Here is a 27,911-nt window from a genome sequence, read left to right on the forward strand (position 1 = left end):
CCAAGAATGGTCACCAGCAGCAAAACTCTCAAGAAAAGAAGACCTAGGTAAAAACTATACTCTGCTTTGGGTTCACTTGTATTGAAACCCCCTCCTCCCTTTGCAAAATTTGGGATTGGGTCTGAAGTAGGATCAATTCCTTGCACTCTTTTTACAAGTTACACCTCAGGAAAAAATACAAAAAATCTTTGCCCAGGGCATGCATAAGAAATACTGCAACGAACCACTTGAAGAGTAAGTATACAATTGTTGCAGGTTAAGTTCGGCCGTTGCATGCATATCATGCCAAATCCTGAGCCTCCTCATGAGGGCACTTGAAGCCTTCGATCCGCAATGAGGGACCGACAGACAAAGATGGCATAGCCACAACCTTTGGTTTCCAAGAAGCCACATGAGAACAAGACCTACGTGTATTGCGAAACTATGTATCCTGTACAATAGGGTTGCTGGAACAAATCGGAGGCAAACAATATGCTATGGAGCCGCCAAACATGACAAGCCCAAACTCCTCTCTTTTTGGATAGGCGAGACAATAGAAGTATGTCTTGTCTGACAAATTGAGCCTTTTCTTGAATTTGACTCTGGAAAGAATAGGCAGACTTGGGACCCAAGGCCACACTTACGATAGGCTAACTTATGAATGTAAAGCTTGACATCCCACCTTTCACAGTCAAGTCATCGAGATTGGATGTCAGCTAATCGGCAATGAGCAGCCTGCTTAGGGAATTCCCTACTTAGGGTGGGTTCACACGATCTTCCAGTAAAAATTCATGCTTTGGAAGCTTTTTCCTTCACTAGTTTAGACGGAGGTGCAAGTAAACAGCTCACAGAACTACCTCAGCAAATCAGGTTTACCTCTTATCTTTGCGCTATTGGCTGCAATAACAAAAAACACACTCTCCGCACTTCATGCTAAAAAGGGGATGGTAGTAGAAATTGTTCGGAGAGGAGAAAGGGGTACCCTCCAGATCCTGTAATCAAATATTAATTAAGTACAGTATGGTTTGCAAGACACTTGTAGAAAAGAATCTATAACTCTTTATGTACTGGACCTTTGACATAGAACATAAAGTAAGATCTGCTTCTCTTTAAGCTTAATCAATATCCTACATCTTTTGTGTTTATCTTACTTCATGTTTTGTGTATGGCGAGGAAGATATATATTCACAACACTTGACGTTTCGATTGCACGAGCGCGACTTTAGCTTGACAACACTGCAAGGTCCATTATCAACATCTAATTTCTCATGTCTATGTGTTTGCTTGGCGCAACACATAACACATATACGCTACGCGACAGGGCACGACTTCCGTTTCTTATAATTTTCGGAGAGACCACAATGTCAACTCTCCACCATATTTTTGTATGACACTTCTGCATGATGTGCACTGTATACTTTACAATTTCACTCTATGACATTTCATTGCAAGACATAATGTTTAACTATTCACATTGCTTTTTTGTAGCTTGACTCAAATATTGGCCTATGGATTGGACAATGAAAAAGCACCAATACAACATTGCACGTCAGTAAAGCATTTCACTTCTTGTTGCAGTTTATTCACGCTTTATCCATTTGCTTGTTTTAGAATTTTACACATTACTTCATTTGGTTTAATTTACTTGGACATTGTTGTTAATTACGCACGCAACTCTTTACATACAATTGCTAGCCAATGCATGTGGTGTATTGAAGTAGTGGATGCACAAGTAGTGAATACATGTAGTGTATTACAATAGTAAATGCATCATGTGCATCTTTACTTTAGTCTAAATAATTGAGGACATATTATATAGGTCCTCGTTTCTCCCATACTAGGTGTCAGTATGAAGTTCTCAAGGCAAGCCCACCCTCCTCACTATCTCAGACGAGCATTTTAGGAGGGGATCAATGGCCCACGTTTATTACGGGGATTAGGTGCAATCTGAGCCATCTGATCCGCTTCTTGTAAATTCGAGAAAATGGGTAAATTTGGGTGCACCAAAACTTGTAAATTCGGGTGGCATGCACCCCCCCTCCCCCCAACTCGAACCCACAGCGTCACTGTTGAGAGCCTATCACCTTAACCACTTTGTCTCCGCGTGTTTCTTGAAAGCATTGGGAGACATGTTCTTGATAAATTCGGGTTAGTTTAGTAAATTTGGGCGGCATCGCAAGAGCGACATACCGCGATAACCCGCTCCCACAGTTTAAAATTGGCCATCGATCGATCCCCTCCTAAAAAAGCCACTGCGAGATAGTGTTGAGGGCAGGCCCACCAAGCAAGACTAGTTGAGACTGGAGGGTGACTTTTTGGGGGCTCTAAACTCTCAAGCACGTGGCATGTTAATTAAAAAATAGAAAATAGAAAGACTGTGGCTCTAGTGTAGAGGCGACTGTACACTTTGCATTTCTATATTCCTCTCTAGACTGGATCTGCAGGTGTTCTTTCTCAGTACATTTGCTCGCTCAACCGAGGATTCATCAACCAAGCAGCACCTCTAGTAAGTCCATACTGGTCCTTGGGTTTTCCTGCGCGCGTGCGTTTGTGTGTGTGTGAGAGAGAGAGAGAGAGAGAGAGAGAGAGAGAGAGAGATCATTTGTGAAAGTGCCTTTCTTTGAGTCACCCAAGAGGTTGCATGCTACTAATTAGCAAGTGGAATTATTATTATTAATCATTCCAGAAAATGAACATGTGCCATTATACTCATTAGCCATTTTCAAATGTATAGAAAACAATGGAGGAAGAAAGCGCAGCTTGCACATCTTTGGCTTCAAATCTAGAGACTGTTGTGCTATCTCATGATGACGAGAGCCAAAGCTCACGCAACCAGTCCAGCTTCTTTCGGGCTATTGAAGAAGGAAACCTTCAGCTTCTTCACATTCTTCTCAAGTCCAACACTCTGGATATTAATGCCTATAACGATCAGGTGCAGAACCATACGACAAAACATCTATTGTGGTATTTAGTTTGAGATCATTTTCCTCCCAAAAACATACAATTTTTTATGTTTTATCATGTACAATATATATGCACATATCTCAGTCTTCAAGCTTTTAATATGAGTTATGAACATATGTTATTGTGTAAATTATTTCTCTTTTTAGTGGTTCATACGGCTTATTTTTGTTTGCACAATAACCCAATGCAAAATTTGATGTAAGCATAGCAGCCACTGAAACCCAAAATAAAAAGGATTTCAAAGGTTTTGGTAAGTTTCGGTCCATGTTTGAATCGCCGTCTATAACTTCAAGTCAGATGTTGACATGTATGGATAGATGCTAAATGATTATGCACGTTGCTCATTTTATGGATCATTGGATGCTGGGATTCATTTAATCAAATTCATTGGAATTTGCCTAAAAGGTTTATTGTTGATGTGTGTGGCGGATGGATGTCACAAAACGGGAGCGTACACGAGCACTTAGAAATCTGAAAAATAATATACTTTGCAAAAGGGAGAGAAGGGAGAAGATCGACACATTATTGGGGGCCAGAAGATGGGCTGGTCCCCCCGTTAAGAGTATTCTTTTATTCAGGGAGAATTCTTATACAAGCACGAGAACCTGAGGAAACCCCTCCGTTCTGTAATCTTAGACCCGAGGGTCGTGCTTTCCCGTAAAGGGCTTGGGCACAAGGCCGTCCTTCCCGTAAGGGACTTAGGCGCGAAGCCGTACTTTCCTGTAAGGGACTTAGGCGTGAAGCCGTACTTCCCGTGAAGGGCCTTCCTGTAAGACGGGAGATTCCTGCAAAACAAACCACATGAAGCAACAATTCTCAATGCGTATCAACACCTTATACCTGTCGCTCCTTGCTCGGAGAATCGACCTCCGTACTCAGTCGTCACGCGAACACTTGCAAGTTCCGTCGCCAGCCTCTTCTCCAGAATCCCAGCGCTAGTGCTTTCTGCTGCTTTCGGCATGTCCCAAAACTGGAACGCTGGCTGCCCTTTTATAGGGTCTGGCACCCGGCGGGAATAGAGACCCAAAAAGCAGAGCCTGGCGCTCCTAGAGAGAGGAGAGAGAGAAATCGTTGAAGCTGGCGCTTTCTAGAGAGAGGAGAGAGAGGGATCGCAAATTCAGTCCCCTGCGTAGCTATTAGCGCTGGCTTTTTTAGAGACTTGCTTTATTTTATTAATAAAGGGCTGGTCACTTAAAAGTGACCGGCCACTTTATAAAGTAAAGTGTGAACCTGTTCAAACTTTAAAAACTCACTCAGTTAGTGAAAACAATGCTACACGAACACATTCCAGGCGTCCCCGGGTGCAGGACACGGCACAGATGCAATGCAGACATAGACTCCTCGCGGGAAAACATCTGTCCTCCCGCGACTGTTCTTGCTTTTCGTAAAAAGCTTCATTGAACCCATCTTTATTCTTGTGCTTGCGTTCTTACGCGTATTTTCTTACTCAGTTCGGATTTCCTCCTTAGCCTACGGGATGCCCCCTTACTGATGCACCCGTCACCCATCATGTGACGCATCAGGGGCACTCGTAACCCGGCCCTTTCCACCGAACTTACGGAAACTCCTTCGCGATGTTTACCGTCACCCATCAAATGACACATCAGAGTTGTCCGTTCCTGATGGCATTTCCTGTAGCTACAATCTTTTTAACAGTTCCTAGTGCACATAATAAAATATCCTAAAAAAGAGATTTAATCATTAAAAATAAGAAAATAGTCCAATTAGCAACATCCCTCTGGCTTCTAAACAATTGACCTCAACTGTAGTGCTTGGACATATACCTCCTGTATCTCGGGATAAGCTGCTAATTCCTCCTGCGTCATCCACTGAGCATTTAGATTCGAATAGTTCTTAAACTTAACCAAATACTTCCATGTTATCTTTCCGGATTTGAGAGACCGCTCTTGATGACTGACTATCTGCTCCGGTTGGAGTATTTCTTCTGTTTCCTCAACCTCAGGAGGTTCCTCAGCGCTAGGCTGGCTCGGAGGCGGTCTCACATACGGCCGGAGTAAACTCACATGGAAAGCATTATGGATCTTCCAATTAGGCGGTAGCTCTAATCGGAAAGCGACATCATTCACTCGCTCAATAATCTTAAACTGCCCATAATAACGGGTAGAAAGTTTTACCACTTTCCCCTTATGAGACGCTTGTTTCTTAAGTCTTGCCTTCTCAAACTTGAGTAAGACTAACTGTCCGACTGTTAAGTCTAGATTCCTTCTGTGCTTGTCTGTAGCTTTCTTATGCTTTTCCTGAGAGCGTAGAATAGCTCTCCTAACTTGCCCGTAGGCGGTGTCCAAATCCCGGACAAATTCATCTGCTGCAAAGATCTTATCCTTAGTTAAAAGGATGGGTGGAAGCAAAGGCTTACCATGGAGAATCTCAAAAGGTGCTTTCCCCGTCGATGAGTGTATGGTATTGTTATACGCATACTCGACAAGAGGCAAATATTTCTCCCAGTCAGATTGCCGGTTTGACACATAAGCTTTTAACATATCCAATACTGTGGAATTGGCTATCTCACTTTGCCCGTCCGTTTGAGGATGGTAGGCAGATGAAAAATTCAACGTTGTACCAAGATTATCCATCAAGGCACGCCAAAAATTTCCTGTCATGCGAGGATCTCGATCACTCACAATTGACTTAGGCATTCCATGATGCTTAAAGATCTGTGCCAGGAAGACCCTAGCCATATGGTCTGCTTTTATCGTTTTCTTGACTGGTATAAAGTGTGCTTGCTTGCTAAACCTGTCCACAATGGTCCAGATCGCGTCATTTCCAGTCTGAGTTCTAGGGAGGTCCTTGATAAAGTCCATGGCAATACTTTCCCAAGGTTCATTAGGCACAGGCAAAGGTTGTAGCAACCCAGGCGTCTTATGCCGATCATACTTCACTTTTTGGCAAACCAAGCATTCCCTGATATACTTATCAATGTCTGCTTTAAGGCTAAGCCAAAAGAAATATCTTTCCATTGCTAAGGTCGTAGGGAGAATACCCCGATGACCCGCATAAGGCGAAGCGTGTGCTTCATCCATGATCTTCTTTCTTAATGGTTCCGCCACACATAGGGCCTGATGGTGGTAGAGACATAGTTACCGGGGAACGCCCCCTAGCCCCTGTTCTGGCGTTCCGGGGGGCAGTTCCCTTCCCGAACGTTCCAGAACGTCCCGGAATGTCTGACGTTCTGGGTGGCCAATGCAAACCGGAACGGCTGTTCCGGAACGTTCCGAAACGCCCCCGGACCGTTCCGGAATGCCCCTGGAACGGCCAACGGCTACAAACAAATTTGGCAAAAATTGAAAAAATTGAAGTAAATGTTTGGGCTTCTTTTGAAAGTGTGCAAGGCCTCAAGGACTCATAAAATGCACCCCCCTCTCCCTTTCTCTTCACAAGCTAATCCTCAAGGCTCAAGCTCTCTCCCTCTCACTCTCAAGATCTCTCCCTCTCAAGACTCACTCTCTCAAGGCTCAAGGCTTCAAGCCTTCAAGCTCTCTTCCTCTCCCTCCCACTCTCTCAAATCTCTCCCTCTCCATCTCTCTCTCTCTCTCTCTCTCTCTCTCTCTCTCATCAGCTAGTCATAGCAAGGTTGAATGGTCTTCAAAACGAGTTTTTTGTGAGTATTAGAGTCAAAGCACTCTAATACTCCTTGTATTTTAACACAAGGAGCTAAAAATTGCACTATTTGGGTGTTTTTTATACCTCCCGTTCCGCGACGTTCCCGTTCCGGACCCCTAGCCGTTCCCCTGTTCCGCGGGGATCCCGTTGCCGTTCCCGTTCCGCGTTCCGGGTAACTATGGGTAGAGATAACCGTCCCGGATGGAATAGGGAAACTCATTCTCTCCACGATGTAGCTTTCCCCAAATGGTGGAGAAGTCTGGATCATTCGGATACAAATCCGGTAGTGCTTCTAATTCTTGGTGATACACCGAAGTGATAGCGTTCACCCTTGGCCGCCTAGACAATGCGTCTGCGACCAGATTCTTACTCCCAGCCGTGTGAAGGATCTGGAAGTGAAACATAGACAAAAAGTTTGCCCACCTCATCTGCTTCTCAGATAGTTTCCTTTGCTTAAGAAAATACCGCAAACTCTGGTGATCAGTCTTGATCACAAAATCCGCTCCTAGAAGATAGTGCTTCCAGTTGGATAAGGCGTGAATCACAGCCGTGAGTTCCTTTTCGTAGATTGATGCATGCAACTCTGCATCCTTAAGCCGTCTGCTTTCATAAGCCACTGCATGGCCTTCTTGGTTTAACACTGCTCCGGTGCAATCATCTAAAGCATTGCAGTGAATCTCAAATGGTTTCCTTAAGTCAGGCACTATCAAAATAGGTCCATGGCTTAGCAAGTACTTGAGCCGATCAAAAGCTCCTTGTTGTCTCGATCCCCATCTGAAAGGAATCTTCTTCTTTGTCAAGTCATGAAGTGGTCCTGCTACATGAGCAACTCCTCGGACAAACCTTCGATAATATGAACATAATCCCAGAAAGCTACGTACATCATGTACCGTAGTGGGAATAGGCCAATCTTCTACCACTCGGATCTTGGCAGGATCCATACTCACTTTATTGTGGGAGACTATATGGCTGAGATAGTGTATCTCAGAGAGAAAGAACTCGCTCTTCTTTGCATTCAAATGCAACTCATGCTTTCGCAATTCTTGAAACACTAAGTCCAAGTGCTTCTGATGTTCCTCTTCTGACTTAGAGAAGATGAGTATGTCGTCAAAGAATACTCCTGTAAAAGCTCGATACGGGCTAAAAATGCGGTCCATCATGCGATTGAACGTCGCAGGAGCATTGGTCATGCCGAAAGGCATTACCAAGAATTCATATAGTCCGAAGGTTGTGCGGAAAGCAGTCTTATGGACATCCTCAGGGGCGATCCGTATCTGATGATACCCACTTTTTAAGTCTATGCGACTAAAGACACTTGCACCCTGCAACTTATCAAGTATATCATCAATCCGAGGGATCGGAAAGTGATTCTTGATTGTGATCTTGTTTAAAGACCGATAGTCTATGCACATTCGAAACGTGCCATCTTTCTTCTGCACCAGTAGAACGGGAGAGCAGTAGGGTGAAGCACTTGGCCGTACTAACCCTTTCTTTAGAAGCTCGTTGACTTGCTTCAAAATTTCCTCTTACTGAGCAAGACTCACCTGATAAGGGGGTTGATTGGGAGGCGAGCTACCCGGTATGAGATCTATGCCGTGATCTTCCGGGCGTACCGGAGGGAGTTCATCAGGAAGTGTTTCCGTGAAACAATCCTTGTACTTTTCAATAAATTGAAGGCGCTTAATTTCCAGACTAGAGAGAGAGTCCCTACTAGTTTTATCCTTTGCAAAAATCAAGTAAGCAGAAACACACTTCTTCATTTCTTTCTTAATGGAGATATGGCTTACAATTGGGAACTGCCAATCTCCTGCATCAGCTTGAATCTTTATTTTCTTACCCCCATGATCAAAAGTGAGGGTCTTTTCCACATAATTGGGAATAGGTGTCATGTGAAAGTGCCATGGCATACCCAAGATGATATCACATCCCTCGATGGGTGCCATCAAAAATGATTCGCGGTCCTTGTACTCGCCAATCCGAAGATTGAGCTGTCCTTGCACGGGAGTTGCATTGGTTGTCAACCCCTCGAATGCCGATCCGGATGTAACCGGTGTGCCAAGCTGAGCCGGTGTAAGGCACAAACGTTCTGCAGTATCCAGGGAGATGAAGTTATCCGTGGATCCTGGATCATAAAGAATCAGTACTCGCTGGTTGTTCAAAGACCCCCAACCCTTCAGAAGTTGACGCTTCCCTTTCTCTGTTTCTGTGTTTCCTTGAACATCTGGAATTGAGTTTGAGCTTGGTGGTGCGGGTTCCTTCCTTGCTTTCTCTTGCCTCGTAGAGGCTTGTTCTTGCCGTTGCTGCTTTAGCGGGCAATCCGGTTTCATATGTCCTTTCTCGCCACAGTAGAAGCATCTTCCTTCCTCTCTGAAAGTTTGAAGTTGAGTAGGAGAAAGGTACTTAGTTCGCTTGCCAGTGCCCTCTAGCTTCTTAGAATGATCATCCTCCCTCGATGGAGGACGTTTTCTTCCTTGGCCCCCTTGGTCATCGTAGACCCCTCTTTGTCTTGCACGGTAAGTGCTATGCTCCATCTTTCTGGGCGTCCCAGTTGAGTGCAAATCCTCAGCAATGATTGCTGACTCCATCATCCTCTGAAGAGTATCATGCGGATACACCTTCATACTCTTTCGAAGCTGCGGTTGGAGACCCGCTTCAAACTTTCTTTTCTTTTCCTCGTCGGCAATCTTCATGAAGGGAGTGACCTTCAGAAGAACCGACCAATACTTGTCCACATAAGTCGTTACTCTTTCATGTTCCTTCTGGGCAAGCCAGTCCCATTCCTTCCGTATGTCCTGCTCGAAGTCAGGCGGAAGAAATTGTTCATAAAATTCAGATTTGAAGCTCTCCCAAGTTCTGGCCTGAGAACCTTCCAGAATCTTGGCTAACCACCAATTACTTGCCGTTTCCTTGAGGTGCATCCCCACATGGCGTAATTTGGATTTTTCTGTGAAGTGCCCATTGGTAAAGGCGACTTCAAACTGTCTGATGAAGGACAGTGCTTTGGAGATGTCTCTCCATCCGTTGTAGGTTTCGAACTTGATGTCCTTGTCGCTTGATTTGAAGACTCTCATGCGATGTTGAGACTTGTGACCTTGCTTCTTGAATCGAGGCTTATCTTTAGGTTGATGTATGGTAGTGGCGGTAGTAGCTGCTTCCTTCTTCTGACGAGATGATCGAGAAGTAGAAGTATAATCAGGAGAGTAAGATGGAGATGAGATAGAGATGTCCTTGCTCTCGTCTAGCAGAGAGAGCGCTTTTCCTGGCCTTTCCTTGAAGTAGGCCGTTCATTCCGATCCGAAGATCCTTTGTGCACCTTGGCACGTTCTTCTCTTGCCTCATGTGGCCAACAGTGTTGTCTGGATGCTTGACTGCATCAGTTCCATTCGTTTTCTTCATTCCGCCCAAGAGCTTTTGGACGTCCGGCAAGAGTAAAATTTGTTGCAACTCCGCAAGCTGAGCTTGCACTTGTTGAAGTTCCTCTTCAACGCTTCTCCCTTGGCTCGACATGGTTCTTCCCGTTCTTCCTGGAATCGTCCTTCTTTGCAGAGAAAGAGAGGAGTCCGAGCTCTGATAACACTGTCACAAAACGGGAGCGTACACGAGCACTTAGAAATCTGAAAAATAATATACTTTGCAAAAGGGAGAGAAGGGAGAAGATCGACACAGTATTGGGGACCAGAAGATGGGCTGCCCCCCCCCCCCCCGTTAAGAGTATTCTTTTATTCAGGGAGAATTCTTATACAAGCACGAGAACCCGAGGAAACCCCTCCGTTCTGTAATCTTAGACCCGAGGGTCGTGCTTTCTCGTAAAGGGCTTGGGCACAAGGCCGTCCTTCCCGTAAGGGACTTAGGCGCGAAGCCGTACTTTCCCGTAAGGGACTTAGGCGTGAAGCCGTACTTCCCGTGAAGGGCCTTCCTGTAAGACGGGAGATTCTTGCAAAACAAACCACATGAAGCAACAATTCTCAATGCGTATCAACACCTTATACCTGTCGCTCCTTGCTCGGAGAATCGACCTCCGTACTCAGTCGTCACGCGAACACTTGCAAGTTCCGTCGCCAGCCTCTACTCAAGAATCCCAGCGCTAGTGCTTTTTGCTGCTTCCGGCATGTCCCAAAATTGGAACGCTGGCTGCCCTTTTATAGGGTCTGGCACCCGGCGGGAATAGAGACCCAAAAAGCAGAGCCTGGCGCTCCTAGAGAGAGGAGAGAGAAATCGCTGAACCTGGCGCTTTCTAGAGATAGGAGAGAGAGGGATTGCAAATTCAGCCCCCTGCGTAGCTATTAGCGCTGGCTTTTTTAGAGACTTGCTTTATTTTATTAATAAAGGGCTGGTCACTTAAAAGTGACCGGCCACTTTATAAAATAAAGTGTGAACCTGTTCAAACTTTAAAAACTCACTTAGTTAGTGAAAACAATGCTACACGAACACATTCCAGGCGTCCCCGGCTGCAGGACACGGCACAGATGCAATGCAGACACAGAGTCCTCGCGGGAAAACATCTGTCCTCCCGCGACTGTTCTTGCTTTTCGTAAAAAGCTTCATTGAACCCATCTTTATTCTTGTGCTTGCGTTCTTACGCGTATTTTCTTACTCAGTTCGGATTTCCTCCTTAGCCTACGGGATGCCCCCTTACTAATGCACCCGTCACCCATCATGTGACGCATCAGGGGCACTCGTAACCCGGCCCTTTCCACCGAACTTACGGAAACTCCTTCGCGATATTTACCGTCACCCATCAAATGACACATCAGAGTTGTCCGTTCCTGTAGCTACAATCTTTTTAACAGTTCTTAGTGCACATAATAAAATATCCTAAAAAAGAGATTTAATCATTAAAAATAAGAAAATAGTCCAATTAGCAACAATGGACTTGCTTCATGCATTGTATTTTTTCCTTTCAGATTTACCCGGTTTTCCTCAATTTGCAAGGGTAATAAATAAGCTTATGTGCAAGTAAAGTGAGGCTTTGCAAGCAAAACCACCAAGGCTTTGATGTACAAAGAGGGAGACTCTCCCAAGATAAAATCAAAACATACATTAACTACAGTCTACACCACAAAATGGAAGGATGGAAAACCTAAATAGGTGGTGTGTATTGCTGGCAAAGGCCATGTTCCATCATGAGGGATGCCTCCAAAGGCTAATGAAGACCTGTCGCCTCCTCAGAGCTTGATCTAAAATGCCAAGAATCCGATCATAGTGTCTTCTAAGTACTAGAATCAGCTCAAGCTCAACTTCTGTGAAAGAAAAAAATTTGTACAATCTCTTTTTAGCTTCAATAGAGCTTCTGTTTTCAGTTGCCTTATTGATGTTGTAGAATGACGAGAAAAAGGTGTAGAGATTGATCTCTCAATGTATGTATGCAGAGCTATGTGGATAGATTGAGATTTTATTGGGTAAGCTTAGACTCACCTAAGTAGGTGCGTATCCCATCTAGCCATACAAACTCTCTATCATCAAAATTCATGTGAAACTCACGTGGTCATGTGCGTTGTGCACCTAGGTGATGTAACACCCCCATGACATCACCCAAATCTACTCCTATATCAGGGGCATACTCATTTCGAGCTAATCAATCTAGTTTTCTCTTCTAATTCATGAATGATTCTCTCGGTTATCCTCTATAACCTTAATAACAAGTATAGAACCACATTGTGATTAGCATTATCTAATCTCTAGTGATTGATCCCAAGTAGTCTCTCTGATCTAGCAAAAGGCACCAAAGGATGATACTCTTGATATCTGGAGAGGTAGCTACGGTTGCACTTGTTTCGACTTTTACACACTTGGTTCACCTACGTTCATGGACTCACAAAGACGTCCAGATGGATAACCCTTCTGTTAGTTTGCTTTATCAACACTAGGCTTAGGCGGTTGCCTCCTTCCTTGGCAGAGCCCAGAAGACCCGGTTAGTCTCTAGATAATGGTGTAGTAAATGAGTCAAAGGTTGTTCATCTTTGTGATACTAAGTCACAAGACACGTGTATGTTGGCTTTTGGCCTTGTGAGCCATATATTGGAGCACGATGTCTCAATTAGTTCTCGAAGGAGGCGCGATTGATCTGCGATTTATATCCTATAACCTACAGCTATTAATAATATGCCCACAGGGCATGGTGTACAAGCGGAGCAGCTCTAGCCTATACAATTGACATAGGTACCATGGACCTTGTGTACACTGATGGCGGTTGTGCGTACTCGGTTGCCATTGGTGGACAGGATTGTCTATCCTGGCACTATGGTTTTCTGTAGAGAGGTGTGCTTAATGCAGTGGTGGATTGAAATTGCGTATTCCTTCTTCACTTTTGGTGGCCCCAGATGCCAGATCTTGTGTACCTAGGATGCGAGAGGGGGTGTTGAGAGTTTTGAAGGTCATCTCCTTGGTTTCCTCATCTAGGAGGGTTTCTTGGTGGTGGTGCCCAATTTTGTGAGACTTCCCCCCATTTTGACAGTTGTACAGAGTGCTTGTGTACTCTCTTGTTAGTAGAGCTTTCCTTGTAGGGATTCTCTCTCTCTCTCTCTCTCTCTCTCTCTCTCTCTCTCTCTCTCTCTCTCTGCTGTGTCAAGCCAGTGAAGAAGTGAGCCAACTTGCAGATCCCAGCCAAGGGGCCTAGACCCTAGAAGACAAAAGTCTCACCAACTTACGCGAGGATTCCGAGAATATGGCCATTGAAAGCATAGTTACCTGGAACGGGAAAATCGGAATAGGGAACGGGGAACGGCAACAAGCATGAAATGCCATTCCTTGTTACAATCACTCATGTGTGAAACACAAACGGAGATTTGGAACAGGAAGTTGGAATGGGAACGGGGAACGGAGACCTGAAAATGGCCATTCCCTGTAACTATGATTGAAAGACAACCTGACCAAAGAGTGACCGTATGCTCAAGCTGTCAAACAAACATTTGGGTTGAGTCTTAAAAAAACCCGTCTCTAGTTTTGAAACACGAAGGTAATAAAATGGAGATTCAGTTTAATTAGGAAAAAATATGGCTGGTCAAATGAAAGATGGCACCGGAGCTTATGGAAGCTGGCAAGTGGTAGACATGGAATATTGGGATGAGACTGTAAGACATGAAGAGAGAACAGAAGAGAGAGCACTTTCTTATGATTTAATGGAGTAACGGACCTTTTGACGGATGATGAGTGGTATTCACAGATTTGTCCTTACGATCTCTGTTTGACGGATGATGAATGGTATTCACAGATTGATCTTCATGATCTATCCCCGCTCCTAGGGAGTAGCAAGCTTCCTTCCATCTACGTAAACATTTCTTGTTTCTAAGTAAACTTTTGAAAAGAGGGGGCCGTTTCCAAGTCGTAAATTCCATTTCCTTGTCTCTAAAAGGTAGCCATCTCCATTTATGGAAATGTTTCCTGTTTAATGTGTGTATGAAATGGAGGCTTTTAAATGTATCAGAGCAGTTTATTTCTTATTATTCTTGCCCTCATATTTTTTTTAGCAGCAGCGTATATCGAAGGTAAATTCGTAAGAGGAGAGAAAATGATAAGAGGGAAAAGGTAGGATGGTCCACGAAATTGGTCAAAGTATATGCTTTTCTTGAGGTTCTTTTCATTTATGTTGTCCTCGATGTGTCTAGTAATGCTGGTCCAGCAGTTTAATTGTATGCTAAAGCACGAGCCAAGCCAGCTGTTTTTGGCAGGGTATGACAGCAGTACATTTGGCTGTCTATAAATATGAAACAAGAAGGAAGCTAGATGTGTTGGAGCTACTTCTCAAGTCTGGTGCAAACGCATGTCTGAAAGCTGCTACACCCCCACAAGCCAGCAAACTGTCAATCATTCGACATGATGTGAAGAGTACATCAGGTGGGCTAATGGAGACAAAAAAGATTTCTTTGGATCAAAAGACCCCTTTATTACTTGCATTGGAACTGAAATCGGCACTGTATTTACGAGGTAATTTCCTTGTTATCCTATTCTTTTAATCATATTGATTGTTTGGGAGAACACTACTGGGCATGAGAGAAAAGCTAAGGCACAAACTTCCTTTTACTTTCATATATTGCAAGCCTAGTAAATGTAAGAAGACTAGCTCTTGTTTCATTTTAGCATATTCCAGCCTTTCAGTGAAACTGATCCTTGTGAAGGAGACTCAGGAATGTTTACATTTTGAAGTTTAAAGGCAGCACGATGTGTCATTTACTGATAACAGATTGTGAATTTTTCTAGCTTATAATATCTAAGTTGATGAATGCAGGTTGGGAGTACCGACATTGGGATCCAGTATTGAAGCTTCTTGCAAACACCACTTCAAAACATCTTCTGGAGAAAGGAGTTCATGAGCAGAGTCCACTCCATCATATAGCAAATTTTGTCAGGCATGGATGGAATAATGTTTTTGAGAGTGGAAATCATAATTTGGTCCAAGTGTGTGCAGAGGGAAAGGAGTTTGGTGCCTTAAAGTTGTTGATGAGAGGTGCTTCAAAGGTATGTATTGCGAACCTTTTGCCCCCCCCCTTTTTTTTTGTGTGTGTGTGTGTGTGTGTGTGTGTGTGTGAGAGAGAGAGAGAGAGAGAGAGAGAGAGAGAGAGAGAGAGAGAGAGAGAGAGAGAGAGTTTTAACGTCGTAGGAAACTATCCCAAGAGACCGTAAAGATCTAGCCGACGAGGAGTTGAACTCAAGACCTGTTATTCAAGAGGGAAATGGCATAACCAATCTACAACACTTGGGTGATAGAAAGGTTATACCAGTTTCCTCTTTTTATTAGTGCACACACACCCACACACCCACACACACACACACACACGAGAAGAAGAGAGTTTTAACGTCGTAGGAAACTATCGAGAGAGAGAGAGAGAGAGAGAGAGAGAGAGAGAGAGAGAGAGAGAGAGAAAAGAAAAGAAAGAAAGAAAGAAAGAAAGATTTTTAACGTCTATGTCAGGCCGAAATCGGCCTATGAGACAAATCAAATGTACATGGTGTGTATGTCATCCGTCTATCGGAAAGACAAATGAAACAAAAACTGATACAAAACTGAACTGAGTGTAGGTAGTGGGGTATCTGAGGAGGGATGGAGCTCTATCTCTAGGGGTATATGCATGTCTATATGCTCAAGGTAGTACAATCATGAGAATGCATCAAGCTATCTAGCTCCATCCTGTACTAATGGGGGGATGTAAGATGTGGTACATGGGCGGGTCTGGTGCCAAGGCTGCCCGGATGAAAGCTGTCGGGTCGGCCCTCATCCGGGCCACTCGCTCCTCAGTGGCACGACGCTCCCGGGCTCGGATCTCCTCGATGTGTCGGTGGTGGGAGCTCGCGCCCCTGTAGCCTGTGACTCGTGGTCGTCATCTAGCTCGGCTCACCTCCGCCTGTGGGAGTGGGATTACCGCCCCTCTGGTGGGGGAGGGGCGGTAATCCTCTGAAAGAAGTCTGTGAGCTGCGACTGTCTCCCCTCTGTCTGTGTAGCTGTGTGTGGCTGTAGTAGTGTGTCCCGATGGCTCTGTATCTCTAGTAAGAACCGTCCGAGCTGTCTCTGATCTCGAGAGTCCATGATCTCTCGGAGAGTGGGCTGTCCTCTGAATAGGGCCTCATACCTGCCTCTGATCTCAGTGTATGCTCTGCATCTACATACAAAGTGCTCCTCACTCTCCACCTCCTCTGTGCAGGCTCTGCAGACGCGCTCCTCCCTGGGAACACCAGTATGTCTCCCGATCTCAATCTCTAACCTGTGTGAAGCCACTCTCAGCTGACCAATCGCCACCCGTGAGCTATGTGGCATATATGTGTCCATGTAGCGTGGTCTCTGTATGAACCCCCCGGACAATATGGTGAGAAACTGGTCTCTGTAATCTGACATCCTCGTCCCCAAGCCAGGTGACTCCCAGACTCTCCTAGTGTATAGCTGTCACAGATCCTGTCTCAGTACCAAGTTCCTCTCACTGCGAGAGAGGTGAACATATGGTGAGTGGGGGTCGTACTGGAATGGTGGTAGGCTCTCCATGTCAAGACCGTGTCCCTCAAACCATGCTCTGACCTGTGAGTACCATGCTCTCTCATGCCCACTCTCTGATAGCTGTATAGCTGCCTCAAATGCTCTACGAGTAAGTCTGTCAGGAGGTAGCTCTCTCATCCTCTGGATGAAGCAGACTGTCTGGAATAGTGCCTCTACCACCATGGGTGGTGTGGCGAGCTCGGCTCTAATAATGTCATGTGGCACTGTCTTCTTGCTGCGGAGCAAGCGTGAGATCATACATACCTGTGGCCTCTCAAGCTGTGTCCACTGGTCAGCTGTCAATCCTGGTGCCCATACTGCCGCTGAGTACATCAAGGCCGGGGTGACTAAGGTGTCGAAAAGCCACCCCTTCGTGCGGGGTTCCTGAAAATGTGCCTGGTGGCATCTCCGCTCTAGCATGGCCAGAGCTGCATATCCTCGGGTGAGCCTGTCAGCAGCAGCCTGCCTCATAGTGAAGGGTCCTGGTAGGCTGGTGAATGTGATGCCAAGGTAGACATAGGAGGTGACTACATCAACCTTTCCTCCTGCTGCTGTGAAGGTGGCAGCGCTCCTCACTGCACTGGATGTGTGAAAGATCATAACCTTGGTTTTGCCAAGGTTCACAGTCAACCCCTTGTGTGTGCTGAATTCGTCCAAGGCCTCAAGATGGCGTTGCAAGCCCTCGGGTGACTCTGAAATCAACACAATATCATCAGCATATAACATGATGTGGACCGGAGTACCTGCCAAGTCGCTCCCCTCTCCCCCTGCTCGCAGTATGTAGTCGGAGATCTCGTCGATGTAGAGCCCAAAGAGTGTCGGGGAGAGTGGGCATCCTTGCTTAACACCAATGGTGCTAGCAATGGTCTCTGAAAAACCGCCTGGGCAACGAACTCGACCCGTCACCTTCTCGTAGAGAGCATATATGGCCCAAATCATCTCTGTTGGTACCCCAATGCTGTGAAGGCGCTGGAAGAGTCTCTCGCGTGGGACTGTGTCAAAGGCCTTGCGGAAATCCACAAAGCAGCAGTAAAGCCTCTTCTTCCGCGCCTTTGCCCCATCAATGAGGCAGCGCAGAACGAAGATGTGATCAGTGGTGGAGAAAGCTCGTCTGAAACCTGCCTGGCCTGGAGCTCGTAAACCCTCGATCTCTGCGTAGCAGCTGAGCTGTGCCTCAAGTACTGCTCCATATAGCTTGGCCATCGTGTGGCCAATCATGATAGTCCTGTAGTTCCCTGGATCCAGGGTGTCGCCAGATTTGTGGATAGGCACTATGGTGTGCTGTGTCCACTCCTCTGGGAAGCCCTCCCCTATAGCCCGGTTGAAGACATGTGCAATCAACGGGGCTATAGTGGAGGCCGCATAAATGATGTGCTCACTCTGTAATCCAGTATGGTCAGCTGATCGTCTGTGCTGCATGCGGCGTATGGCCCTCTCTACCATCTGTGCTGTAAAGAAGGAGGAGCACGTGGGGCGTGGCTCGTGTGGCTGTGGGATAGGAGGCTGTCCTGGCACCTCGTAAAGTCGCTCTGCATAATCATGCCATATCTGTGGATCCTCAATAGCTGTAGTCGGACGTGGCTCGCGCAGGGTGCGCCATGCTGTCGCGCTATCCATGCTCATGAATAGGCGGTATAGCTCAAGCTCCTGTGCCTCTTCGAATGCTCGCCGCTTTTGGCATGTCAGCGTCTTCATATGCCGTCTGGCCTCTCTCTCTGTGATCTCTCCTAAGGCTCGCTGTGCGCGGAGGCGTCGGTATAGCTCTCTGCACTCATCATCATACCAGCGGTTCTGAGGCATAGTCCCGGGGGGGGGGGGGGGGGGAGTGCGTCCTGTGTGAGTGGTGTGTGGAAAGGAGCTAATAGCTGAAGTGTGGAGAACGGAAGAGATATGTGATGTGAGAACTGAGAGTGGTGTGGATGGGTGGAGGAGGCATAGGCCATGCTCGACCTCGGCCGAGTAAAGAGAGGCTAGCTCATGTGTGAAATGGATGGTGGTGTGTGGAGTGTGTGCTGTGGAGCTGTGTGGGATGGTATCTCCGGTGATGGAGAAAGAGAGGTATGTGTGGTCGGCTCCGATGGGTATGGGTGGAATGGTGAAGGATGTGATAAGGTGTGTAGCCTCCCTGGGTCCCAGAATATAGTCGACTGTACTCCCCCCTCCCTCTGCAACTCCATGTGGCATACAAGTCAGGCCCCCTGAGGTGGGCCACTGGACCATCCCGTTATAAATAACGAGACGGTGCTGGGAGCCAAGTCGAAGTAGATGTCGTCCGTAGGCTGTGACTGGAGCTCTGTCTGCTGTATCTCTCATAGTAGCCTCCTCATCTAGAGTGTGTAGTGCCTCTGGGTCCTCGTGGTCATATGCCTCACACTGCTCACTGCGCGTACGAGCATTGAAGTCTCCCATAAGGAAGACTTCACCCAGTGTGGAGTACTCCATAATCTCCTCCGTGAGGCATGTGTACGGTGACTCTGCTCAATAGGGGCGAATCTGGAGCCTGTGGGAGCAAAGTAGCAAAGGGCAATGTAGACGATCCTGTCTCGTGAGAGCTCGAGGCGAATCCACATGTAGCGGGCCTGTGGGTCCCGGGCAACAATCTGTAGTCTACTGTGAAGCCCCTGTCTAAAGAGTATGGCCACTCCTCCTGAGCCACGAGTGGTGTGCTGGCGCATACACCCCCGATGTAGAGACTCCCACTAGAATCCATGTATCCGTGGTAGCCCTCTCTCTGGGCTCTCGTGTGTCTCTGTAAGTAGAATGATGTCTCGACCTCTCATCACCTCCTCAAGTCTCTCTGGGTGTGTCCATAGGTCTCCATTGCAATTCCAAACCGTGACATGAATCTCCTCGTGTGTCCCACAGGCCGCGAGTCCCTATGCGATGGTCTTGCCATCAATGATAACCCTACCATCTCGATATACTGCCTTCTTCCCTTCTTTGCGGGCTTGGTGGACTCTAGGCATGCACGCGCGACGGTGATCTTGTTGCATCTTTGTGAGGTCATCATCAAGATAAATCGGGGGGCCTTCTAGCCCTCTCAAGATGACCCTCTTTCGGAGGAAAGAAGTTCGAGACTCCTCGGAGGCGAATTGGAGGATGAGAGCTCTCTTCTTTGGATCTTTGCCGGCTCTCCAAACTTTGGAGAAAGGGATCTCTTCTTCCTTGTATCCCACTTTCTTGCATAAAGCTTTCCCATCGCTCTCGGGTGTAGACCCTTCTTCTTCTTTGATGCCGGTCACTCGCACATTGAGACGGCGAGCTTGTCGCATCTTCTCCTCCTCGATGGTTGTGTGTACGATGAGTACCTCATCTTTTTGGGCTTCCTCTCTTGCAACCTTCTTGATGTTCTTTTTGACCACTTCGACCCATCCTTCTTTGGTGGCCTCTAATTTGTCCTCAATGCTTGCGGTGAGGGCTTTGGTGATCTCCTCCTTGAGGGCTTCCTTAGCCTCCTCTTTAATCTCTCCTTCTTCGGGGGTGAGGGATGTGATGGAAGCATGAAGGAGATCGATTTGTGCCTTCATCTCTTCTTGCTCTTTCCTCCATCTCTCCCTCTCCTTCCCGTTCTCCCGTTCCCTTCTCTCCTTCTCCTCTTTGAGATTTTGGATTTCCGCTCTCATGTCCTCCTTCTCTTCGTTCCATAGCTTGATGAGGGTGGCTTTCTCCTCCTCCCATATCTCTCTCTCCATCCGCCATTCTTTCATGTCCTTCTCCAATTGTGCAAGCCTCTTGTTCGTGAGCATGAACGTTGTCTTCATTGTCGATGCCGGCGTCTTGATGATGGGGGAAGACATGGCTGTCTTCGTAACTACCCTCTCTTCATATTGTGAAGAAGAGGGGAGAAGGGGAAGAGAGGGAGTACTTGTGTGTATGCGTGTATGTGTGTAGTGTGTGTGTGGGTATGTATCCGTGTGTGAGAGATTGGGGGCAGCGGGCCTGGTGCACTTGGTAATGCTGCCACAGTGAGGCAGCGGCAAGTGCTACAGCCTTGGCAGCGTGCAGTTGCAACAGGTCAGCTACAATGGGTTCAGCAGCAGCAGCAGTGGCGCGCGCAGGGGGTGAAACAGCAGCAGCAGTGGCGCGCGCAGGAGCAACAGCAGTGGTGCGCGCAGGAGCAGCAGCAGTGGCGCGCAGAGAGAGAGAGAGAGAGAGAGAGAGAGAGAGAGAGAGAGAGAGAGGATGAAATGTTATATCATCGTCTTCAAAAGGCCAAAATAACCTATGAGACCAAAAGGTTAAAAATAAAAAGAAATGAATGTACCTAGGTAGATAGGTATGTAAGCCTACCCTATATCCTTGTTATCATCAGCATCACATAATACATCATCTCAAAACATGTGGAGAGAGATTTTTCCAAGGCAATGAACCTTGGAAGATGTTACTTCAGTCCACCTTGGCTATAGTCACGCCCACCCATGGTGTTAGAGACATTCACACATGGACTAGGGATATGGTTTTTGTTTACGGATGTGCCTTTGCATCGAGACCCATCGAATTCATCTATCTCCTTTCGTGCCCTCATCGTTACAAATTTGCGGCCTGACATTTGGTTCATTTGGCGGTCTGTTGCTGTCGCATCTTCGAGGCTCAATCTGTCCCTCTGGCAGAGATTGTTTGTGATATCTTGCTGGAGCTGATCCATACACTTCGAGTTCAGTTTGAGAGACTTCAGGGCGTCTCTGACGGCATGCAGGAGCGCCGCGAGGCCTTCCTTCGATTTTGGAGCCCTGGGTCTTTCCTCACCATAGTCCATGGTGTGCCTAGATGGCACTACCAGCCACGAGTGTGGTTATTCCCTCGTCTCATCTCATGATATGGTCCTCATTGTACATATCTTGTCTTTTCATTGGTCTCCCCACGTTTTGATGTAGTCCTCTATAGCAGAGGCTGGTTGTAGCCCTTTGGCCTGTATTCTTTCTTGGAAAAAAAAAGGTACAATTGTCGGGGAGCACTTCCTCTGCTTACGCACACGCGAGAATGCCAAAATGAGCCCCCTAGCTTGTATTTAAAGGCTTCTGGCCTCAAAAAGCAACTGCTATGAAAAGTTGTGCGCTCAAAACCACTCAAACCCAAAAATAGGCACCCATGCAGCTTTCCCGTGATTTCTGCGGCACCCGTACATTTGACGTTTTGCAGCACTTTTTTTTCTTGGGCGTCTATATTGTTAGCCACGTCAGCACTTTTTAGGGCTGCATCGGTCCGGCCGGTTTAGTCCATTTCAAGGTTCCATTATGGTCTAACTCCCTTGGGGTCATGCCACGCCACCAACTTGTGACACCTTGCTCAAAGAGTGGACGAAGGATAGAGAGGAATGGAAAGGACAGTTTGACTCGTTTAGAGGATGAGAGAGAAACCGTTAGACTCACACATGGAGCCTTCGAGGCCTCTAGACAGATTTCAGAGTCAAGCTCGTAGGAGTCTTGGTACTCGCAAGTGAGAGAGTGGTTTGGAGCAGATGGACTAGACATGGATAGATTACCACCTTCTAGTATGTCACGGACTCGCCCTTCATCGAGCTCTCACATAGTGAGAGGAACACAGTAATCAGACAGGATCTATGGCAGCTCTCCATTAGAGAGACGTGGATCACACCTAGATACTCTTCTCCTGAAGATGTCGTATTACAGTGAGCATTGCTTGAACATGCTAGACGAGGGGTTCATCTAGACCATGCTACATGGACGAGAGGGCATTCGCATGCGTGAGCGTGCACACACACATGTGTGCACAGTTTTTGTGTGCACTAAGTAGTTTATTTTTTTCTAAAAAACCCGAACCCTACAAAACGGTTTTTACCTGTTCTGAATACTTTTTGCATGGGAAAAGGCCCTTACATCCTCATGCCTGGTGTACTTCTTGGGTACAGACCCTTCCCTCATGGGAAAGGGGCCTTAGGCTTGAATTTTGCCTTGAAGGTTGCAATACTATCGTGTAATGAGTATCTCTCTCTCTCTCTCTCTCTCTCTCTCTCTTCTGAGAAGACATGGCGAGCCGCCTGAAGATCATGTATGATGGAGCAAACGGAGGAGGTCACCTGAGCAACCATCCCCACCATTATAAAGGTTGAGAGGTAAGCCCCTTTGTAGCTCACTTAGTCCTTGCGTCTGCATGGTTTGTGTGTTGCATTACCATGTTTTCTTTAAGTAAAGACAAGAGGTACTTGCTATGACGAAGGGCTCAAAGAAGATAGAAGAGACATGCCAGGTAGTCAACCTCCTCTATGGATTTGCAAATAATGGGGGCGTGCGTGTATGCAGGGTGTTTAGATACTACCCAATGTGTTTGGATTATCTGTGTTCAATGGTTTGCATATTTGGTTGGTCTTGAGCACTTCTTAATGAGTTTTCTCATACCAAGAGGTTGATGGGTTAACCCTTTCGGATGCTAAAATCTTTTTGCTGACTGTCTTTCTGCAGCTTCATAGAGAAACGTGCAAGCATCTTAAAACCAAACAGTTTAATAGAGAAATGTGCAAGTGGTTGAATGCGAGAGTGAGAGAAGACATTTGCACAAGCGCTCATACACACACAAGTGCACATGCACACATACCTTATGTGTCAAACACTATGCATATACCACTTTTCGCCTTTACCTGCTCGTTGCAAAAGTTTAGTACATCAAGTACTTATGCATCCAAAGTTGTACACGTGTGCACTTTGATTTCTCATGTGATTATTTGTTGTGATTGTGAATATTTTCCCATCTTGCAGAAGCTGAAGCTGAACTTGGAGAGCATGGCAGCGAGTCACTCAAATACACTTGAGCTAAAGGATATATCCTTTAATGTAGCAAAGGCCATGGTGAAGTTTATTTATACAGGTTCTGTAGATCAGGAACTGATGGAGCATCGGGGAATTGATCTACTTCAAGCTGCACATAAGGTTTAGTCTTCTACTTTGTGATCCTTCAAGGAGCTGGTGATGTCAACTGTGTTCCCTTATTGAAGATTGGTTGATGTTTACGTGCAGTATGGTGTTGATCTTCTGAAGGCACTTTGTGAAATACAAATCACACCTACTCAAGGTGTGATTCTCTTAGTCCTTTTGTGTTATTTGCTATTCTTGCAAGTTTTAGCAATGCTTTACTGTTAGGCTTCAAAACGCTTGTAGCCAGAATCTGTTTTACAGTTTTTAAGAATATAATCATTGAGTACAAAATGGGAGGAAGGAATTTTCTTGGTCATGAAATTGCAAGAGGTTACTTATAGAAGCGGCTTCCTTAACGTCATGAATTGCTTTGATTGACTTAAGTTTTACATGGCCTGTTTTTCAAACCACATTTGTGTGGTTACAGCCACTGCCAAAAAATTCAAGGTTGTAGAGTGCCTTCTTGACGTCCTTAGCTCTCATTTGTTTCAAGTCCTCTGATAGTCTGTTATCTTCCTATGTCATTGGATCACGCTGGGAGCACACATGACACGGCGTGCTGCTGATGTTGCAGATGTGATGTGTGCTGGTCTAGACAGGCGTTGACTGGGATGATCTGGTGGAGCTGACATGGCATCCTGCTTACTCAGCAGGCCGTGAACAGACTGGGTTGGAAAAGCAGTCCTTGTGAGGGCGAAGGAGAAAATGCAGCAAGCGACAGTTGAAAAGCAAGTGAGTGCAGGAAAAAAGTGGCTCAAGAAGGCCCAGATTAAGGAGACTGTTGAAGAGAAAATTTCAGCAAAAAAACGCAGAATAATGCACCACACACTCAGCCAGCTTTCAAAGTGAGGCTTTAGGCTCCGGTTCCGGGGCTAGTGCCTCTCCTGTCTCCCCACTTGAAAGTGCACCTACAAAATAGTCTTTGATTGGTTGTTTCTTTCTAAGTTCGATGATTTCCAGGTCGAGAACAAGCAATTTACATTGTACATCAGAATGTGCACTTTTCTGGGTCGTATAGACAACCAGATGCCCTGGGGTTCTAAGCATTCACGTGCTGAAAGTAACTGTCTCTGGGAAGTTCCCACATGCGGTGTATGAAGGAGACAAATCAGGTGAGCACCTCAACCACCAGTGGGGGGGCTGCTAGTTCTGCTCGTACAATAGCACGTGGTACTGAAGCCTTGGCTCTAATGAGCCGCGAGATCAGAGAGACTAGAGGCTTCTCCATGTCCCCCCATCCATCACTGTGGCCTGTCCTCCCTTGATGATCCAGCGAAGGTCCCCAAATCTCAGCTCCATAAAGCAATGCAGAAGCCACCAAAGTGTCAAAGAGCCAGAGCTTCGTCCGAGGCTCCTGAAACTGAACCTATGAACACATCCTTTCCAATCTACCCAATGTTGCATGGGCTCTGATCAATCTAGTCTCTGCTGCTCTCCTCAATGAAAATGCTGGCCCACTAAAAACCACTCCAAGGTAAGTGTAAGCATCTGTATACTCCACCTTCTCCTGGCCGTATGTGAAGGCGGGCGCTGACCTCCTGATCCACTGTGGGGTGGTATTAAATATCATGACCTTGGTTTTACCAAGGTTGACAGACAAACCGCTTTCCTGGGCAAACCTATGCAAAGCATCCAAGCGACGTTGCATCCCCTCCGGAGAGTCGGAGATCAACACAATATCGTCAGCATATAACAATAGTGGAATCCATGTCCCTGCCAGCTGTGCACCTCTATCACCATCTCTCTCAATGTAGTCAAAAACCTCATCTACATTCATACCAAATAGAGTAGGAGAGAGCGGGCAGCCCTGCTTCACCCCAATAGTGGAGTAAACTGGTGTAGATAGACCCTCCGAGGTGCGTACATGCTTCACTACTGACTTGTATAATGCCATGACCCCCCAAATGAGCTCTGTGGGTACTCCCATCTGCTGTAATCTGCGCATCAATCTAGCTCTGGGCACTGTGTCAAACGCTTTGCGAAAATCCACAAAGCTACAATAGATATAACCGGCCCGTACAACGTAGAGGGCGGTACTATTTCAATTACCTGTTAACTTTACACAGAGCACTGAGAAGGGAAGAGAACACAGTTGCGTCCAGCGACTAGAATGTCACTGCGCACACGAGACCGACACCCTGTAGGCCCCAAAGACTGGCGCCCCTTTCGGTATTTCTTTATTCAAATTAAGGTAGACGATCCGACCACTTAGCACAAACTTTCACAAAGCTGTCCAAACCTGGCGAGGGCTGAAAACGCTGGTTTTCGACCGGATTTCGACAGCATAACGGCGCAAAAACCCCTGTAGGTCAAAAACACTTGTCTAGGACAGATTCCCTCGATATCTGGAAGCTTTCTGGTGAGCTGTCACAGAAATTCAGCGGGCTGTAATTCTCTGTTTTTCACTGCCGGGAGCCCAAAAGCCTGTACACGCATCCCAAGGCTCTCACGAGGCTCCCCCGATGTTCCCTTGCAGTTTAGGTGCGAAACCCTAAACCTGCAGAAAAACACAGCAGGCTGTAATTCGCTGTTTCAGATCGTTTTTAGCGGAGCGAACACGCCTACGCGTGTCCCAAGGGCTCCCGCACGCAATGGGACAGTTCCCCTGTGAATTGGACGAGTTTTCACGAGAGAAAACTCTCCAAACTCGCAATCTTTCGTGATGGAACTGTGCGTACCTGTTGGGGATTAGCAATTAGCTAATCCGGTTCCTGTTCAGAAGGCTCTTGCCTTGGCAAACGCGCATAAACCCCCAGAACTGTACATAGGTCAAATGAGAAGCCCACTAGTGGGGCATAACATACTGTACGTAGGGGAGAAAGAGAGCAGTATGTAGCGTGCGGGGCATCACTCCTGTCACCATACTGTGCATAGAGGGCAAGGTAAGCATTCCATAGCTTCTGTACCTGCTACAATCCACCTGAGGCTGAAAATGGCGCCCCCTTTGTTGATATGCAGCTCGTTTTTGCCTCCTAGAGTGGCAGAATCACTCACAGGCTGACACGTCGCCCAATTTCCGAGTTTGGGCTTTCCCTGCTAAAAATATCTCAACTAGTGCGTCGGTTGACTTGGCAGCAGAGCAATAAAATGTTCCCCTTGTCATTCCAGAGCTAATGACGCGAACACATTTTCCGGTCAAAAATAGCAGTTCCCTAAATTTTAGGAGATGCTTCCATGGCGTCCCTATCGGTCTCTTGACCATCATTGAAGACTACCATTTGACCAACATCTACAATGTGGGTTAATTTACTGGCCCCTTTCAACTTATAAAGTTGCTGTGACTTGACGAGTGGCTCAAATTCTAGTTTGGCGCACACTAGCTTCCATACTCATCAGAATTCAGTGCTAACTGGCCCGGGCAGTCCCTGTCTGACCGACCTAGATCCCCGATGTGAGAAACCCATTTGGCTGCAGCCGTTTCACACTGGCCATGCAATGTCCACTTGCACCTTTTCAAGGGTTCCGAGGAAAACAAGTAAAAATAAAAATAAATAAAAATATCTAGTACTTATTTACAGAAGGCAACAGGAAAAATACACCTCCTGGTGACAATAGATCCGTCTCCCACGCGATCTGCCCTCCGCAATGATGACTCTGAGTGTCCAGATATGGTCAAGAGTAGCAAAACCCCTCTTGAAACCTGCCTGCCCGGCTGCGCGTATCCTCTCCCTCTCTACCCATCTACTTAGCTGCTACTCAAGAATAGATGCGTACAACCGTGCCAATGTGTGTCCAATCATGATAGTGCAATAGTTCCTAGGCTCCATAGGGTCTCCCGACTTGAAGATAGGTACAATAGTAGATAGGCTCCACGTATCAGGCAAGCCCTCACACATGGCACGGTTAAACATAACTGCTAGAAGCTCTGCTAGTAAATGGCATGTGTGAAATGCTCAGCCACTAAGCCATCATGATCATATGCTCTCGCAGTCCTCATCCTGTCAATGGCCTTCCTCACCATCTCAGCGGTGAAAAAAGCACATGTGTGTGGGCATGGATCGGGGGGGTCGGGAAGGGGGGGCTGCTTAGGAACTGTGTACAGAGATGATGCATACTGGCCCCATGCCTCTGTAGAAGTGATGGCGGGGGGGGGGAGTGCTCATGAAAGAGTCTCCATGCCTCCCATGAGTCCTGACTCAAGAATAGCTGGTATAGAGCGTGCTCTAAGCGAGCCAAAAATGCCCTCTTCTTCCGCTGCACAAGGGGTCGAAAGTCAATTTGTGACTGCCTGTGAGTGATGTCCCCCAAAAGCACCTCCCTCTGAAGTCTAGCTCTAGTGTCCCGGCATTCCTCATCATCTCAACTGTTCTGGGGCATGCTTCCCGAACGGTGTCTCTGCTCGGGCTGGGTATGTGGGTATGCCACTTCTGCTGCATCATGTAGTGTTTGTGTCAGTAGTAGTAAGCTCCTCCAGAGGACGCCCTGGCTCCTCTGTGCACAGGCGTCTGTAGATGTATGCAGAGTCCGTCTCCCGCGTGAAGGTGTAGCGAGTAGGGGCTGCTGCCCGTAGCCTGTGT

At 46.7% G+C, this 27,911-nt stretch overlaps 1 protein-coding gene across 1 annotated transcript in view; it reads left to right on the top strand.

Annotated features, from left to right (window-relative positions):
- The first annotated feature begins 2,329 nt into the window (after nucleotides 1-2,329).
- The window catches only part of LOC147437046 (uncharacterized), a 36,171-nt gene continuing 10,589 nt past the window's right edge, over nucleotides 2,330-27,911 (top strand). The window contains exons 1-6 of the mRNA XM_086486450.1: nucleotides 2,330-2,485; nucleotides 2,714-2,911; nucleotides 14,232-14,487; nucleotides 14,789-15,018; nucleotides 23,239-23,409; nucleotides 23,497-23,551. Of these exons, the coding sequence (XP_086342576.1) occupies nucleotides 2,720-2,911; nucleotides 14,232-14,487; nucleotides 14,789-15,018; nucleotides 23,239-23,409; nucleotides 23,497-23,551 (904 nt within the window). The 5' untranslated portion in view covers nucleotides 2,330-2,485; nucleotides 2,714-2,719. The remainder of the gene's footprint in view (nucleotides 2,486-2,713; nucleotides 2,912-14,231; nucleotides 14,488-14,788; nucleotides 15,019-23,238; nucleotides 23,410-23,496; nucleotides 23,552-27,911) is intronic.

The sequence above is a fragment of the Adiantum capillus-veneris genome, chromosome 17 (genome assembly GCF_014529385.1).
Source record: "Adiantum capillus-veneris isolate H3 chromosome 17, ASM1452938v2, whole genome shotgun sequence".
Taxonomy (NCBI): domain Eukaryota; kingdom Viridiplantae; phylum Streptophyta; class Polypodiopsida; order Polypodiales; family Pteridaceae; genus Adiantum; species Adiantum capillus-veneris.